Below are 19067 nucleotides of genomic sequence, written 5' to 3'. Positions count from 1 at the left end.
CCGAGTGGCGGGTGCATTGCCAGAGCGCGCCTAAAAAAACTAAGCAGAAACCACACAGGAAAAACAGAGCAGATGAGCTGGAGTCAACTCAGATCTTATGGTGCTAAGACCTGATGAAAGATGTGGGATGAAACTTGAAAGATTATTGAGCTCTGCTTGGTGTGCTTTATTAACTTTATTGCTTTTTAAATGTGACAGTTCACATTATTCATCAGTTTTCACCAGTTGTTTACTCACTACTGAGCATTATTGAATAAACGTCACGGAATGTACAGTAAGAGTGAATTGAAAAGAGAGGTCATTGATTTTACTTTATATCTGTATGTTCTTTTTTTTGGCAAATCTTCCTTGACAAATGCATTATCAAGTGGGGATCAATAATGTGTCTGTTTTGTGTGTGTATTGATCGGTTCAATAACAAAACTGCAGTGAAGGTATAGATCTGGTGACAGCTAACTTAAGTACAGTGATCATGTTTGTGCCTGCCGAACCAGTCTACCGACAGTTGGATGTAAACACGCCATGCCTTTAGGTCAGTGTAGACATGAAGAAAATGCATTTAACGCGTTTAAAGCTTTTGAATACCTTCGGGGAGGAAACAAATACAAATCAACTCTTGTGTGAAGACACACAAAGCAGAGTAACAATCATGTATGAATACACAATGCTTGGCCAGACAAGAAACACAATCTCTAAATGTATTAAAAAAAATTATTTTTAATATTTTCTTTTTTACTTTTCACTTGAAGTCCAAGATAGTAGAAATAATGCTCAAACTGAAATGTCCCAGGCACACACACACACACACACTCACTCGCCAAACACATACACTCAACACTTAAAAACACCAGGTGTTTCAACACCTCAAAATAAAGCTTTCATTCTACCTGTCCTTTACAACTCCAGAACAGATTCAAACAGTCAAGTGAGGCAACACATCTGTTCTGAACCTCGTACGTTTCCCCCTCTTTCCATTTTTAAAAAGCACTTTCAACACATTCCTTCCAGCCCTTTCAAAAACACAGCACACTTAAATGATTTATGTGGCCAGAAATACGGTTAAAATGTGTTCCCCAAGTCCACTAATGAATCTAGAAGTACAACTTGATACACTATAGTTTCTCTTGACAGTGAGAATGGTCATTGGTATACATGTGAGAGAATAATAAAATCTTTTATTTGTGACTCTTAAAAAGGCAAGTAATCTCTTGTTGTTGTTTTGTTTTACACTGTACCTTCAGATTAACCACACACACACACACTACATCACTACTATTATTGCTTGGTTTTGTTTTCCACACTGCATACGAGTCTCACTGTGTATTTTCTTTTAAACATCAAAAATAATAAATAGGAAAGTATACCATGCTCATACATATTGGATTGCACTTCAGTTGCTTAGACCCCAAACCCTGCTAAAAACTAGGTCTACAGCACAGTAATACCTTTCTGAGTACATGGGAAAAGTGATTACATGTGTGAGCAAAAAACCAACAACAAATTAAGTACAAAAGAAGATGAGGAATAACAATGGAATAGTGACAAAAGCACTCAATTCTATCATACAAGGCAATCACAGATTGCAAATCGTCGAGGTTGCTGGAAAAAAAAAAATGCCCGTAGATTCTTCAAATTAGGACAAAGTGTTTTCCAATCATTCACTGCTTGCTACTCTGGACGTAATGAACAATTTTGCTTTCATAAAAATTGTTACCCCCCCCTCCCCCACACATACTCAGCAGACAGGAGAGATAGAGTGGATGAACTTTGGCACCTTTCTGTCAGGTGCAAAGGAGGACGAGAGGAATTAGCACAGGCTGTGTCTTGTGCTGGGTCAGCAGCAGAGGCTAACCCAGCAGCGGAGGCCAACCCAGCAGCGGAGGCCAACCCAGCAGCGGAGGCTAACCCAGCAGCGGAGGCCAACCCAGCAGCAGAGGCCAACCCTAACCCATGGAAGGCTGAGCCCAACACATAGCCCCGGTGCCCCCGTCTTCTGTGTTCCTTCAAATTGGCACGACTGAACATCGGTTTGGAAATACTTCTGGTTCAAGCTGTACTTTTGCCTTTTGAGACTTGCCCCCGCCACCCCCTCCCCCCTTCCCTCAAGAGAAAAGAAACTAAACCACACACACACAAACAAAAAAGAAAAGAAAAAACAATTACATACATTTTCTTTCACAGCTCTGAAATGTTTCCCTTTCGTTTTTGCATCCAGCAGGAAAGTAAAACAAGAAAAACATGCATGCACACACGCGCGCACACACCTCTCTTACTCTAGCACCACCACCCATGCACCCTCTTATCTTTAAGGACTAGTCAACCTAACCACCATTCCCCCCCCCCCCCCCCCCCCTCAAATGGCCTGCTGTTCTTTTATCTCAGAGCAAAGTAAGCCACAGGCTTCAGCAATGAGAAACCAGCATCCAGCCTCCTCAACAGCAGGCGGAAGATGAACGTGTATGTTTGTGTGTGTGTGTGTGTGTGTGTGTGTGTGTGTGTGTGTGTGTGTTTATGTTTATGTGTGTGTTAGGAGGATGGTGATGGTGATGAAGGTCATGGTGGGAAGGTCACAGGGCATCATTTGGCCACACAGAGGTGTAGGGCACTGTGGGTCAGTTCTGTGTGCCAACCACCTCAGTTAATGTCTCTTCTTTTTCATACTTTTTCGCTGAGCAACAAGAAGGAGGAAAAAAATAAATCAGGAGTACAAACGAGAAGAGGGGGTCTCTCCGATGATTGATGTGCATCCCCTCCCGGGCTCTAGAACAGTCCCGACATTTCGAGGTGTGGGAGGGGGGAGCGACCGGATTGCCCCCCCCCCCTCCGCCCCTGCGTCTCTGCGCCCTTTGACCTTCAAAAGTCAGCCTTGCTGCCTAGTCGTTGTGAGGTTTCTCTGCAGCTCCCTGCAAGGGCAAAAAGAGAAAGAGAACACCATTAGACAAGTAGCTCTCAAACAGCAGCATAAACCCATAGAAGATTCCATAACCCACTGAGCTCTTACAACACAGCAGACTGCTGGGTGCCTTTGCGTCCTATATATGTGTATGGAGAGTTATAAAAAGCACAGCTGACTTTACTGAGACGGTTAAATATGATATCAAGCGACCCCAGAGGGAATATCTGCCCTTCTCCTCTCTCAAAAGGGATAGCGGAGTGCTCGCTTCCAGTGCGCCAACAGTCCTTATAAAGAAAGCATATGGCAGGAGGATAGAAGTTAGGAATTGGCATCCATCCTCCTTTCTTTGACTAAGTGATAATTTATGCCTCTGTGGAGAGATTTTAAGGACTTGCTATGGTGGTAGGAACAGCACCAATGGAAGGGTGAAGGCACATTTATCGCCATTTCCTTTCTTACAAGTAAGCAAGGCCTGTAGTCCCTCTTCTGAAAAACTATTCATTAGAAAGTCAGCTGAATCCAAAAAGCAGAACAACTAGTCTACCAAATTAATTGTTACGCTTTCGACTGTGCCCAAGGACTGGGAAATCAGGCAGGAACTAAACAACTTGCCTTTTGGGCCCCAAATCCAGAAAGCCCCTGCCAAAAAAAATCTTTCATTTCATAAAAAAACAAACTATTGGTTAAGTCACTTCCATAACTGACTCCCTATATAAACTTTGCCCCCAAAAACCAACAGGAACAGAAGCCACCCAATAGGCAACTGAGGGGAGCTTTGCACAGTGCAGCAATTAAAGGGTTTCCAGGGCTACAACAAACATGGGGGAGGGAGAGGGCACAAAACCCCCACAAGAACCGTCCCCCTTGGTCAGGGAGCAGTGGCTTGTGCCAGGATGAACTGCACAACAGACGCGGGGGCAATGAATGTGGCTCGAATGGTAAACAAAGCAGCCGTTGGCTAGGTCTGGGAATATTAGCATGAAAAACAACACGCGTAATCTGCTTTCATGCTCCCTTATTCGGGCTGAGAACAGGGGCTACACAGGACCCAGATTCCACGGGAGACGAAAGGCGAGACATGACTCACGCTTAGATTAAGTTGTTTTTCTGTTTGTTTGTTTTTCGGGGTTTTTCTCCCCCTCTCTTTTCGCTGAGCTATGCGGAGGGGCTCTGTGTTTTGTGAGTGTTAACAATGAACTCATTTCGGTGACATCGCTTCGTTGAGAATTCAGTTTGGAAATAATTACACACATTTTAAGCTGTCCAAAATTGGGGGTGGGGGGGTGGACTGTGACTGTGCTTCTCCGTTTGAAGTCTCTTGCCCAGCTCTCTCTGAGTAGACTACACTTTCAATTTACAACTTTGGACCAGTAAATTGTTCATAGTTCTTAGTTGGAGGAAGTAACTCCTTTTTTGTGTACTGGCACTGCAGGCACTGCACCACAATCATACTTCTTACAACACTGTTCAGGATTCCTCTCAACATGGGCCATGTTTGGTCTGAAAATGACTCTGATGAAGGTCTGACTTCATCAGGTCAAAGGTCAAAACTTCAGATCCTCAATGATAAATTAGATACATAAATAAATAGCTTTGGATAAAAGTGTCTGCCAAATGAACAAATGCAGATGTAAACTGGATGAACCATGGAGCAAGAAGTGTTGCGCTTTTCTTTTCTCGTTCTCGTTGATTTTGCGAAATAGCTGCACCCATCAACGTGCATCAAGGTGTGCAATCTCCTCTCTATCTCTATCAAGCTCCTCTCTATCTTCTGTGGTCTGAAAATGGCAAATTAACCCCAGATTTTTCAAAAATGCTTACGTATGGTCTTCCTGTGTACAGTCACTGAACCTCATGGACTCACTCATCAATGTGTCACAGCTCAGCCTGTGTTAATTGTGACTGTGTCAAAGAGTTGTTCTGCAGGAAATGAGAGAAGTAGGCCTCACCATAGCCAGCTGCCGTCCAATGTTTCCCACAGTAATGCCCCCGGAGAAGAATATACAGGGTAGCCACGAGCGAACATACAAGAAGTCTGGAGAGGTGTACCTGAAAGATCGGGTAAAAACATTATATTAAGTAAGACATGTCCACATCCTTATAAAACCTCTCTTCTATTTCTTTCAATGGACGACAAAAAAAAAAAAAAAAAAAAATCACAAAGGATAGGAAAAACGAAGGAAAAAAAGAAACTGATCTAAAAAGACAGATCAATAGCAGGAGGAAGCATTAAAGATTAATGCTGGAAATAAAAAGGAATCTCCCCCTTCCATCTCTCATGTGCTCGCATTTTCTCTTGATTTCTTCACCTCCCTCCTTCCACAGAGAGAGAGAGAGAGAGGGAGAGGGAGAGATCTTATTCTTCTCTTTATGTACACCGTGTACAAGCTCCGGGATCCTGCTGCACTCCAGGATGTTTGTGAGCATGCCTATGTCTGACAGGTTGGAAGCTGGTAATTGGCTGAATTCGCTCTCCCTGTTTTTCATTCTTCCTCCCTATCTTACCAGCTCTACTCACTCACACATATCTGGGACTCCCAACAGGGAAAATAACTGCATACATTTTCTGGTAGTGTAGCATCTGGGCAGCCCTTAAAGGGTGCTAGCTGAAAAATACTATCTAAAACTGGGCTCTCACTGTTGTCACTCTATGTTTGTTTTGATTCTTTTGGATTTCCAGATTGAAAGAAAACAAATATTTATTTGAAATAGCAACAGCCCTTGTTTCCCTGCCCACAACTACTAGTTTCACCATCAGCAGCAATGAACACATATTGAGTTGCAAACAGCTGATGCGACTGGCTGATACTTACTGGTAAACACCGTTGTAGACCAGTAGCTGTGTGATGAGTGTGGCCAGCAGGGCTGTGGTGATGCCAAGGCCGAAGCCACTCCTGGAGCGGTCAAACGTCCACCACAGGCCCAGCGACAGTGCTGCCAGGGTCAGGGAGAGCTGGACATTATTAGCAAAGTCCAGTTTCTGAAGAAGAGTTAAGGGAAATGCGATACAGTGTGCAAATAGACACTGACGACACCTTCATTCACACATTAGCAGCATTATAAAGTGACATATGAATGGCCTTACGACTTGATGCATGTTTCAGACATGGGTCTTAATTTGCATTGAAGCAAAGCAGGTTACAGGTTTTAAGCTGGTGCAAGTACCATTTCAATTTTGTTTTAAAAACTGGATTAAGACCTTCCACGGGCTTGACAGTAAACGAACAGGCATTTTTTGTGATTAGGCATTTGCTGCCTAATCACAAAAAACACATTTGTGATTAGGCATCCATCTGAACCAGCCCATGAACTGCACTGGTGGAGAAGTGGGTATTTAACAAATGGAACGATTTGACTGCTTTGGATGTGTACACATGTCCTTGCCAGATATTTTGCAGTCTTGCCTTGGATGAACAATTAGGAAGATGACATTTTAAAAGGCAGCAAGTTGTAATTGGCAGTGAAATACACCTCACTTATAAAGCACTTTTGGCCTTAGCTTTCTATGCTTAGCCATGCAAACAGGTAATGTTAATCAACATATACTGACTGCAAAGAGTTCTAGACAAATTGAGAAAGCTTAGTCATATATTCACTATTGCATACTTATTAACATTACTTTTAGCTTAACAACACTGTCGATAATAATTCATACAATGCACCATGTAGTGCACTAGTGTTTGGGCAATTTACAGAACAGTAAAGAAACTTTCATGAGGTGACATTATTGCGAAAGGAAGTGGAACATATTGTATATGTCAAAGTTCAACAACAACAAAAAAAGTGCTCTGTTTTTAAAGTTGATGGTCAGAAAAAAGGATACAGCACTGGCGTGGTTGATGCCCACAAACACTGCGATGCAACGCATCACACTGGCCCACTCCCTCTTAAACTTGTGTGGCTCCCCAAGATGGCTGTCCAGACAAGGGTACAGCAGGCCAACCACAGCTGGAGAAGTACAAGAACAAAATGCATACATGAAAAATCATAACATTTAGCCAATAATATTGACAAAAAGTCATGCTTTAAGATCAGAAATGCTCATTGGTCACACTTGAGGCATTTCATCTCAGTACAACGTGTATATAAATGCTCATTGGTCACACTTGAGGTATTTCATCTCAGTACAACGTGTAAAAAAAATTCTAATAGGCCAGTAGCAAACTGTTAGAATGTTCTATTATCTGGTGGGTCCAACGTTATTCTGTTGAAAGAATTCTGCAAATCCCTTGATGAAAGCATCTGCTAAACTATTAACCATTAACTTTACTTCTTCGTTAAGGTTATTTAAAACTTGTAAATGCAGAATAATTCGTTGATGTTTCTTTTATTTTCCAGTGGTGTCAGACTAAAAGTAAAGCTCAATCATCATTTCTACTTTCGTTTCATAGACAAAGCGAACAGTAGCTAGCACATGACGGTATCACTCTAGACTGGAGTCTAGTCTATGGAATGCGGGGGGAAGGGTGAGCAGCACATTTATTTATTTTTTTCCGAGAGCACGACTTCCGTGTTTCTCTTTTTCGGCAAGTGGCATGTTCGACGTGAGAGCCAATAACGTGCCGCTTTCGCATCTCACCCGTTCTACAAAAGCCAATGAGAAATCAGCACACCCCATATGACCCTACATGCCAGGCTGTTTCCAGGGCAGCGAATAAAATGGGCGATAGAACTAGCAAGCTACTATCGAAGGAGTCAAAACAAGACACCCCTTTTCTGTGGACTTTGAGCCTCATTACATAACGCACTGAACAACAACAAACGGACCACACACGACGTCTTCCAGATAGCTGATTAGCGAGCTAATGATGGAACAAAGTGTAACGTTACTGAAGTCTGGCTGACAGCTAACGTTAGCGTCAACGATGGCCGCCTGACTCCGCAAAAGGCATCGCCTACCCCCCCTCCCCTTTCCTTTTGCAATAGCGACAAGCATCCTTTGTCTCATCTCGGTACTTATATGTTGCAAATTAATACTAATTAAAGAAGCAATACAATATTTGTCATTTAACTTAAAAGAGTTTGAAAATCAGCCATTTCCTTACCTGCTGCTGTTCCACAACTAGGTGGAATCCACCAGGCAGACGAGAACAAAGTTGCTATCACTTCCTCGGGGAACAACGTGACGTTTCTTTGAATTTGTAGCAAATTTAGCACCAATGCGAGAAACACTCCGACGGTAAACAGCACGAAGCCCCGTCGTATTAGGTTAGCGGACTGGATACTGTGAATGGACCCATATGCATGCCGCATAACTGAGGTTATGATGGACATCATTTCTTCTACTTTAGATGAAACCCAACTGGCACTCGACAGGTCTTTAGCTTTCATTCGTGATGAACAGGAGCAACTCCAACAGTGTCCTTCAAGTCTTGGCATTTGGCACTTCAGAGGGAAAACACAAACAGTGGCAATAGTTAACACTCAATTTAAATGAATAAAAATATGATGCTAACATTTCCTTCATCGACTAGTTCCACAGCATTGCAAACTGTTTGTGTTACTGGGTTTGTACCACTCTTTCAGCTTACTAACGTTACTGATAATCCTTCATGGTTCTCGTAGAGGATTAAGCCGAGAGCACCATCTTCCATCACGTTACCTACCTTGATCACCAGACAACAGCGTCCTCACTGTCTGCAGCGATTCAGAGGCGACCGTGGCTTACACTATCGCACCTGAAAATGTTTTCACTGTGACCGCCGCTTGCGCTAAGAGTTTGTCAGCGGCCTGTTTGGTCACATCATCGTTTTGATGAGATACGAAAGTGAAAAAAAAAAAACGCTGTTGGCTATTTCATTCCTTAGCACAAAGCTCACCTCACGGGCGTGCTTCCTCTGCAGAAAACAAGCGCGCTGGTGTCTGGTGAGTTGAGCTGGCCAATGATAAAGCGGCGGGCGATATGACGCGACATACACACCACCTCCCCTACATCCACGCATTACACGTAGGCTATCCACTGCTGTATGCTCTCGCGCGCAGGATCAACGGAAGCTCACTGCTGCTGTGGTGGCAGTCATGTAACTTTGAAAACAAACTTGAACGGGCAAGACAGGAATGAGGAATGAGGTCAAGTGTCCAGAGTGAGATAATCAGACTCCATTATATGCTGGTTGTAAACAGTATACGCTCAATAGACCTGAATTTAGGCCTAGTAAAAATTGTAATCAGTCTACTTAACCTCAAAATGCCAGGCCTGCTTTCAGTGAAAGGCCTATGTATTGGAAGCAACTGTGACTTATGGTGAGAATCTTGTCCCTAATTCAATATAAGGAAGGAAGTCCACTGCAGTGTCACCTGTTAGACAGACAGGAAGGCAACGCAGAAACAGGGTCAGTGGCACTCTGATGGGCGTTGTCGGTTGAACTGATACCTTTGTTGTGAGGACAGGGGGGGTCATTGACACACAGCACAGGCGGTGGGGTCAGAACAGTCACATGCTTGTGTGTCACACTGTAAACACCCCATGCCATCGTGTAAGTGAGGAGAACTGAGGAGTGACAGGAAAATAGCCAGATATGGGGTCTGAAAAAGGCACAAAAACACACAAAAACATGTTTACTGCTGGGCATTGGCAACTTATTTGGGTCACTTCTGTCTGTGTACATCCCACTGGGCAAGCCAATAGGCTAAGAAGATGTAGACAGTGGTTATATTTCTCTTGACTTACTTCGACAACATCAGAAAATAGATACGAAACCATAAAAAATAAAGGGGATTGGGGGAAAAAACAATAGGCCTACACCTTCTCCTTTCCCCACATGCAAATTCAGGTTGGGACTTCCTCATCAGCTTCAAAAGTCACATGCGTATGGCCCTACATTCTTTTGACAATCTTGTCAGTTATACTTACTTGGATAAAACTAGTACAGGTTTGCATCTGAGAGAAACCGTCTTTGTTTTCACCTGAAAATGCTTGAAAAATACATGTTAAAAACTTTCTCTTTGGGTCCCCCTACTTTTCCGGTCACTTAAGAAAACCATCATGGAAGGCCTAACCAGAAATACCACATTCTCTCTCTGCTCTGTTTGATATTGCTGCAGGAGTAAACCTCAGTCCACTTCACTTCTGCACTAACCCCAGGCATCCGATGATAAATATAGGACTTATCGGCTTGCAGGTAGGCTTTGTCTCATATTGTACCGGTAATTAGTAATAGTAGTAGTAGTTTCTGGGTTTGTTTGATAGCGTTAACTGTTTTTTCTTCTGACCTATCGGAGAACATAGAGGAGCTTCATAATCCCACAGGGCTGAAGTTATCCGTAACTCCCTTTCCCTCTATCTGAAAGTGCTTAGCAAATGAATGAGGATTTCAGTTTTGTCTGCAGTTTTATTTTTTACATTATTTTGAATATGACTCGCTCCAGTCTCAACAGCATATCTTCTTCCTTCATACGCATCTCAGTTCTAAACACACATACCCTGTCCCCCTCTCCCTTTATCTCTCCATCCCTGCGCATAGGGCTTTCTTAAAGCTGCAGTTGGCAAGTCTGACAGATTAAAGGGACACCAGGCAAGCTTGATGCTTTTTCTCTACGAAACTCCCCCTCGCTCGGTCTGAAGCTCTTTTCCTTTTCTTTGCATCTTCCGTCAAGGGTTTTCGCTGCTTCTTCGCTTCGCTGCCATTATACACACGTTTGCAACAATCGCTAGCGTTTCGTTAGCCTGCCTCTGTGCTGTATGCAGGATGTAAACTGATCCTGCTTCGGTCGGCGGGTACGATACACTGAACTTGCAAGCGGGATATTCTTCCTACAGGCAGTAGGGGCGGGCGAGAGAGTCTTCATTCGCCCTGTAATGAGTCAATTAACCATATACTGACTTACGAAGATGAGTAATTAACACGAAAACGTTGCCTGGTGGCCCTTTAAGGGGACGTAGCCAAAATGTTGAATGTTTACAACTCTTATGCCCCTCCCCCACTACCACCGAGCACCCTCTCATCAAGTTTGTGCACGTCAGTGCGCACCAGACTACACCAGACTGTGATTGACAGTCAGATCTCACACAGCCCTGCTCTGATTGGACCAGAAGAACCGAGAGCTGTGGATTTTTGCAAAACAAATTACAGGCTCTAGGTGGAGGTAGAAGTGCTGATTGTTTTCTAAAACCATCTGATTTATGTTGTTCTGTCGGATCATAGTCTCGGTTTCAGTGAATATGATCAAAAAAATCTTGCCAACTGCAGCTTTAAAGGAACTGCACCATTTTACAACAGGTTATAGACTACCACATCTACATCTTCATATCAAAATGTTTTGTCAAGGGTACGCTTGCAATTGAATATAGCCTAATTATAGGCTACACTTAAGTCATTTTTGGCACTAGATATCTGCTTGAATTCAGTTCAGTAACCTCAGTGTCTATTAATGGCCCAGTGTTTCCCACAGAATTGAATTCTATAGACCCTTAAACAATAAAAACAAAAACAATGCTTGAACGTTCTATTTGGTTCCCAATCTACTTCCTCTGCATTAAGATAACATATGGAATGTTAAAACGGAAGCCTTGTGGGGCCAACTATGATGCTGATAATGGAACTCTCTTGAAAGGGTCTATTTGTGGTGGTAGGTTTGCAGAATTAACATGAAGATTTAAGATTTAAGTACAATTTAGTACAACCTGGAAAAATCATTGTGTGGTGGTCAATGTTGATATTGTGGTGGGCCGCCACAAATAAGTCAATGTATGGGAAACACTGATGGCCTATCTTAAACTACCGTGATCAATTTAAGTTCCGGCAACAGTGATCAATTTGTGCCCCCCATGGAAATATGTAATGCCCGTCCGTTAATTTTATGTCTGGTAAGGTCTGGTAAATCTACTCATTAGGCCATGGTGTGGACATATTAGATACATATTTAATGCTTCCTTAAAAAGACAGGAAGTGACTGATGCATTGTAAAACTTGTTTTGAGTTTCATTTCTGTTTAGAAAACCCCTGTTCTGTTTAGAAAAATCTGTCATCACATTGGTTGCATCTGGTGCATGTATTTGTATTAACAATTTGTAAGAATTATTTTTCAGTGGTGGGGGGGGGGGGGGGTTGGGGTCATCCGGTCTGTTAGTGATCTCACGTACTTCGAATTGTTATGCAAGACAGAGGGTCACTATATCCTCCTGCATCCAGCTCAGATCACAGATCACACTGTGGTGAATATTGTACAAGGGTCTGCAGTCAGAGTCGAAAACAGGGGCGAGGGTCTGCAGTTGCCTTACTGCTTCTGTTTTGTATGTACAGGAAGAAGGTCATGGGTCATTAGGCTGTACTATTGCCCCCTGTCAGTTTGGAGCCGTCAGACTTACTGTGGCGCTATTGGTTACAGAGTCCAAACATACACTGTATGTTTTTCACATCAAGGTGTAATCAAAAAGGTTCATAGTAGATTATTAAATAACCCTTGTTATCAGAGGCCTATTTTTCTTCTCCTGGCCGTAATCCCATGCAAACACATATTTTGCCATTTAAATGTTTTATCATAAAATGAATACCTTGCTGACAGAACTCTTAAGCTTTGTTATACAAAACCAAACTGTCCACATCTACCTACGCTGCTAATATGCATTATTCATCACATAGATAATGGCCATTCCTTGTTTTATAGGTCCAAATGGTGTTTGTTTGCAAACATGTTTTCTCCTCCTCATGACCTAGCATAGCCTTGTATAGCAGAAATAATTATGTACCACTGTAGACAAGTACATCATGTAATTTGGGAGAGGTCACGGCTCATGACAATTAAATAACCAAGTGTCAGCGTTGTGCTGAAACATACAGTATTTGAACAAGAGATAGGCTACACCCACAGATTACAGTATGTGTGTGTATATAATGACTGCATACCAGGCAGATCCCTGATATCATTTCCTAGAGAAATCATGCCAAAGCTCAGACAAGTGATGTCAGCCAGCACTGCCATCACTATACTAACCTTAACAAAATCATCAACACTTAGTCATCCAGAGAGCCAGTGTACGGCACATGCCATGTCAATTTGTAAAACCCATAGAAGAGAATTATGCTTAATTAAGTTGTCTGACTTGGGGATTAACTTGAGTCTGCCATGAATTCACCCAAATTAGTGGGCCAAAGTAACAAAAAGGAAAACAGGAAAGCACTTGCTCTCTCTCTCCTCTTTCTCTCTCCCTCTCTCTCTCTCGGTCTCTCCCAGGCTCCTGGCATTTTGATGAAATGAATACTGAGGGTGTATCATCCTTTTCATGCTAATCCGTTACCAAAATTAAGACTCTCATTGACCTGGAGCAAGTTATTGCACACACAGAAAAATGTAGCTGCGATCTGATATTCTTTGCAAGACATTTAAATTAATTTTGAATCAGAGGCGATTGTTGACACTGTTGGTCTTTAGAAGATGCTTTCTTTTATTTATTAATTTGCTTTGGTCGTTTGGATGCCAAAATAAAAAAAATAATAATAAAAAAAAAACATGAAGGAAGGAACTCATCTGGAAATTGATTTACAGTATATATGGCTGCTTTCCAAGTTTCAGAAAACTTCAACGCTCTGGAGCGCAGTTTCCCCACGCATGTTTGTTTGGAAACACACATTAAGGATTTTAAATGCAGAATTGTATTAGGGCCGCAGCACATCACTGGAAAGCTTTACAGCCATAGCCTATGTGTTCACTAACTTAGCTTTTCTATTTGGAATGAGGAAGGAATCTGCTATGCCATGATGAAAACTGCACTGGAATCTATGGTAGTTATAACCCCCCACCCAACACACATTTATTTTTCTCTAAAATGAGGATTTTAAGCCACAGATTTGTAGCAATGCAGAGCAAGGCAAGCCCATGAAGTTTTGATTTCCAGAGTCCATGGATGAATGAACATGTCAGAATTGCATTCTGAAAGGCTGTGTGTGACTGACATTGTACACCTCAGGCATGAAAACATGTTTTAGTTGAATATTACCCTCGATTCATGCACCAACAACATTTTGCAGGGATGGGGTGGTGGCAACAGCGTTTTGCCATCCAGCAATGACTTCAGCATGCCTTGTGGGATAAGAGCCTGTGGAGAAAGGAGGGATTGCTTTCTTTCATCAATTTCAATATGTCTTTTTCTCTCCGGCGTCTCAGACAGGGTCCCTTAGTGATGGCTGCACCTCGTGATACCAAGATGGGCTCACATCAGGACTCAACCAGACATGACCCCCCACCCCCACCACACACACACACACACACACACACACACACATCATGATCTTTCTCTTTTTTCTGTCTGTTTCTTCTCTCTATCTGTCACTCTTCCACTTTCCTTTCTGTCACTCATTTTCTTTTTCTGAAAGGTTGATTTTGCAGGTCGTATTTGGGTATTTTTCCTTTTTAAATAGACAGAGAGGGAAAGAGAGAGAGAGAGAGAGAGAGAGACCATGTGAAAAATAAAAGCTTGTAGGCCCCTCTTTCAAATGATGTGTGCCACAAAAGCCCGGCGGGGACATGTGGCACATGCAGATAAACGCAGCGCAGGCATTGGCATGTGCCAGAGACTGAGGGTCACACACAAAAACAATCCGGGCCTCCCAGCAACAAGCCTCCTCCTCTGTAGCCGCACAAAGGCATCCCCACCTTCTACAATCAGTGAGCCAAAGAAATATGTGTTTCTCAAAATGCTTCACTTAAAAGTAGTTTGGTTTTTTTTCTGTTGAATTCCAGAGATTCCTGGAGCAGGCGGATAACGAATGCCAACAGAGGTCCTTTCCAATGCGGTGCAAGGGTCAAGTGATTTAAAAAAAAAAAAAAAGCTTAAATGTCACACACAAGCATTTATCAAAAGAGCACAACAGTGCCTTCAGCCAGCATCTGATGAACTTGGCATGTTCAGCTATCGTCTGCGGCAACAGAGATATGTGCAATATAGCGTATGGTCAATTCTCACCTGTGTGTGCAGTATTGGCTGCAGTTTTTGAGTAGCTGTACACATATTGTACAGGCATTGTACACAGGCATTACATTTGCTTTCATACGTACTGTAGCTCTTTCTCATAGCAGTATCACAATTCTGGAATAGGAAAAAACATCTCTTTTTGCCTCAGACACTCTCTCGTTCTTTCTTCTGCCTTGCAAATGACAGGTGATCAGGGATGAAAGGTCTCTCTTTCGCTCTCATACACCCTTTCTTTGTTGCTCTCTGGAGCAATCCCTCTCAGCGCTCTCCCCCTGCACCCCTCTCTCTCTCCTTCTCTCTCCCTCTCTCTCTTTCTGAGTCGTTTGCTCATTTCTTCTTTCTTTCTCCTATCTCGTGCTGGGTTGGGCTTCATCTGAGGATGAAGCAGCATGATGTTATGACAGATCAAATGAATCCTAGATCAAGCATGGCACAGATTAGGCTCCAAGTCTGTGAGGAATAGCAGCATATTTAAAATAATAAAAATGTTAAAATGTGCCATAAATTGACTCATCAGGCTGGATTTTGACATCCTCTTCATGCGTCTGCATGGAGTTGTGTAGGGGGGGAAAAAGACATGCTAATCCTCCCTCTGAGACATAGGATTAAGCCCTAGAGTTGATTTCAGTCTCATTTTCAGACTGTTCCAGTGCTGTAGATATGTTGTGATAGTTACTAATGCGTGTTAGACGGATCAAGAGATGCTGTGCAGGCCCTGTAGTCATCCAAGGCTCTTCATTAGTCATGACGTTTTGGTGAGATCTGACCAATGATAAGTTTGATGGAACAATTATTTGATCCTGTCTGTTTGAGTTAATAGTAGCAACTTGTTAAAGCTATCGATGGGCTCACTTTAATTAATATGCTGGGAGAGCCTTTGTTCTGAGTGTACGGCATCCTGTGCTTTTGTGATCATTAGACCTTGTTTTCTGTCTCCAGCCCTTCGCAGTCCACCCGAGCACTGTTTAATTTCCCAGAGGACTCTGACACAATCACATGTTTATTGCACTTGACCAATAATTGGCAATCCAACCTGACGGTTAGTGTCCTAGTTTTGTTTTAGATGTTTATTACTGTGCTTAATCAGCGTGCCTTTGGAAAACAACACTCTTTACTGCCTATGGGCTCACACTTGGGAGCCAATGAGATTCAGCCTTTTGTCTTCAGTTCCCAAGGAGGCCAATCACAGACCGACCCTTCTGTGGGTGTGTAGGGGGGAGCCACAATGTTTTGAAGTCTTCTCATTCATAAAATTCAGAGCGCACTATCTCGGTGTGTGGGCTGGGAGTGCATGTCAATAAATACGTTTATCTGTGGTATTGGTGGAAACTCCATTAACACAACATTTTTTTGTTCAAAGTTCTGTTCAGAAGTCTGGAACACTGGTAAAACAGTGGTACAGAGGTCTCCCTATCTGCCTTAACGTGACACATAGCAGGAAAGACGCAGGTGTTTACCCATGAAAGTTCTCAGCATGCTTGTAAGATTGGTAGGGTTATCAGCAGACTGGAAAGGTTTATCAGCAGATATTCCTAGTCAGCATGGCGAACCTGTTTGGCTGATGTTTGTGACGTCCACATAAGCCCACACATGAAAGCGAAAACACATTGCACACGTAGAAATGCATGACATGAGATAAAAAGACACTCGCATACAAATACAGACACAGACATAGATACACTCTCTCTCTCTCGCTCTCTCTCACACACACACACACACACACACACACACACACACACACACACACACACACACAGTGCAGAAACACACACATATGCACATAGTTGTGCACAAAAAAGCAAAACAGAGTACCCATGTGTGCTTCTCTCCTACAGATAGGTGCTACCTCTCCCTTCACCTGTTAATGTTTAACATTTGCTCTGAAATCTGCACAGGGGCCATCGTTTCTCCACAATCAGTTGTTACAAAACAGGTCTACCGAAAAAAAAAAAAAAAAAAAACTTAACTTAAAAAAAGTTACTTTGTAAACCTGACCTTGTCTCACTGCCTCACCTCACCCCACTCTTACAGCTCAGAGCAAACAAGTGCAGAAATATTTCTACCCTCCATGGTGGAATGTTGTTGCTCTTCTGGGTATACCAGGGATGAATCTGAAGTCCATGGGCCCTGGGCCTTTGCAGGCAGTAGCGTTAGGGATGAGGGGCACTGGAATAAGGGAAGGGGGGAGGGGGTGCCCTTAAATAATATTACTATGGACCCTTTCAAGAGAGTTCCATTATCAGCATCATAGTTTTTAACATTCCATATGTTATCTTAATGCAGAGGAAGTAGTTCGGGGCCCAAATAGAACGTTCAAGCATTGTTTTTGTTTTTATTGTTGAAAGGGTCTTTCACCTTCTTCTGCAGTAATGACAGTGGGTTATTATTATCATTTGACTTACAGTGCGTATGAATGTGGAATGTTGAACCTTGATGATGTTGCATTTGGGGGAACATAGAGGGAAAATAATTTTTTAAATGGAAACATTCAATTATATTGTGTGTTTTTAAGATACGCTGGGTAGAAATAAAATGTTGTCTTAGGGTGCTCAAAGCAAGTAAAAGGTATGTTCATTATGTTAAATTATTGATAATTAAACAGTTACATAACAATTAAATATTATCAACACCATGCCTTACATTTTACAGAAGTAAATCTGTTGGGCATAACTGAAAAACTGATAACCACTGTTTTGTTTGGACTCAAGTGCTTATACAGGCTCATACAAACAGGCTGTAAAGGTTAATGTATTCACTGCTTATCTCTGTCTGATGTGATGTACACGCCCTTTAGGTGTTAGGCTGTAATTTTGTTACTGTGTTGTTTACAGTCTTTCAATTTATTTCATCCCTTGTGAACATTGCACTTACCTTTTTTTTAAAAAGCCTCAGCTGCAATGATATGAAAACAGTCTATAAACTCTTTATTCTGACAGATGTCATTAAGCATGGTTTAATGGTGTGAAGGAATGCCTTTTTTGTCTTTTTGTCAGTCTTTTTGTCAAGTCTTTACTTCCTTATGGGCCTATTGTCAAACGATCTTCAAAACTGAAGGTAGGTTGCCCCCAGGTGTTTTAAAATAGAATTGCAGGCCCTGCTTTGTAGCATCCTCCAATCCCAGCTCTTTCAACCAAGACAAAGTGGCTTTATTCTGTACAGGCTGTGCCATTCATGTGATGTTTGTGTACATCTGGGATCACATCGTATGTGATTAAATATGATCTCAGTTCTGTGTGGCCTTGTTGATACTACTACCTGGCATGCCCTCATTCATTATTCCTTACAGACTATAAACACCAGGCATTGAACGAGTTTCTGAAATACCTATAGCGCAGACTTTGAGTAGACAATGAATCATGATTCTTTCTAAGGGGTTCTATGCATTGACATGCAATGATTTTAGAGCAAACATGCAGATGCTTTAGTACCTTAATGTACTTTATAAAAGAGAAGGCTGCTGGAATGCCCACTTGACCAGCAGAGGGAAGCAGTAGCCCAGTTTTTATTGCCAGTAATACAGTGTAATCACTCTTCTCGGTGTCTTGTCTATTCAAATGAATCACAGATTGTGAATGAACTCATAAAATAACAAATAAACTACACTGATCAATATTTATTTTAAAAGAAATATTGGAATGAATGAACACTTACACCAACAACCTTATGGGCCCATTCAGCTTGGTCGGAGGGGAGTTCATGGCACAGACTTGAGAGCACCTGCCGCACAGTCGGTCCAGATACACCCAGGTGGCTGGTGCAGGGCTTACCAGATGGGATAGGGAAGAGGAGGAGGAGGAGGAGGAGGAAAGCTAAGGCAGTCCAGCAAGATGAAGGTCGGCTGAAGCAGAATTTCCTACTGGGCAGTGTGACACATAGCAGGTCTGGACTCAAGGGTTTGGCATCAACCTGACAAGTGTGGAGGAGAGACGAAAGGTGGATCAGGAGTTCTGTGCTGCAGTGGAGGAAGTGTGAGCAAGCAGGCGTTACAAGCCTGGCTCAGTAACAGCGATATATTACATTTCTTAAATAGAATAGAACTTAACAGAGTAGGTTAACTAAAGTCAGTAGTGGTGTTGGATTTGGAAAATAAAAGTGTAAGTAATCAGTATAATGCAGTTCCAAAGCGGTGTGGGAGAGACGGAGCGGCGACTGTGGACAACCTCTGTTCAAAGTGCTTCTTAAAGGCCCAAACCAGCTCTTGGGTAGCAAAAATCAAAGTGTGCCGCCTTCACGTACCGGAGATCACAGTATCCACTCGAA

The 19067-nt window shown here is 42.5% G+C and overlaps 1 protein-coding gene and 1 long non-coding RNA gene across 3 annotated transcripts; both read right to left on the bottom strand.

Moving 5' to 3' along the window:
- Positions 1–693: 693 nt before the first annotated feature.
- On the bottom strand, positions 694–8757 carry insig1 (insulin induced gene 1). 2 transcript variants are annotated; one of them, XR_006024487.1, is made up of 7 exons: positions 8503–8757; positions 7942–8281; positions 6720–6844; positions 5710–5876; positions 4846–4945; positions 1248–2903; positions 694–809 (listed from the first exon to the last, which is right to left on the bottom strand). XR_006024487.1 is itself a non-coding variant. In XM_042067322.1 (6 exons), the coding sequence occupies exons 2-6, from the start codon at positions 8273–8275 to the stop codon at positions 2874–2876; spliced, it is 756 nt and encodes a 251-aa protein (XP_041923256.1). In that variant the 5' UTR covers positions 8276–8281; positions 8503–8676; the 3' UTR covers positions 1150–2873. The 2 variants fall into 2 exon arrangements, 1 of the variants encoding a protein (XP_041923256.1); XM_042067322.1 differs by lacking the exon at positions 694–809 and having other exon boundaries at positions 1150–2903; positions 8503–8676.
- On the bottom strand, positions 1150–14116 carry LOC121688027. Its single transcript, XR_006024488.1, has 2 exons — positions 14086–14116; positions 1150–1261 (listed from the first exon to the last, which is right to left on the bottom strand). It is a non-coding gene; the product is annotated as an uncharacterized LOC121688027 (long non-coding RNA).
- Between the last annotated feature and the right edge of the window lie 4951 nt (positions 14117–19067).

The sequence above is a fragment of the Alosa sapidissima genome, chromosome 17, assembly GCF_018492685.1.
Source record: "Alosa sapidissima isolate fAloSap1 chromosome 17, fAloSap1.pri, whole genome shotgun sequence".
NCBI classification, from domain to species: domain Eukaryota; kingdom Metazoa; phylum Chordata; class Actinopteri; order Clupeiformes; family Clupeidae; genus Alosa; species Alosa sapidissima.
This window is presented reverse-complemented; position numbering and strand designations above follow the sequence as displayed.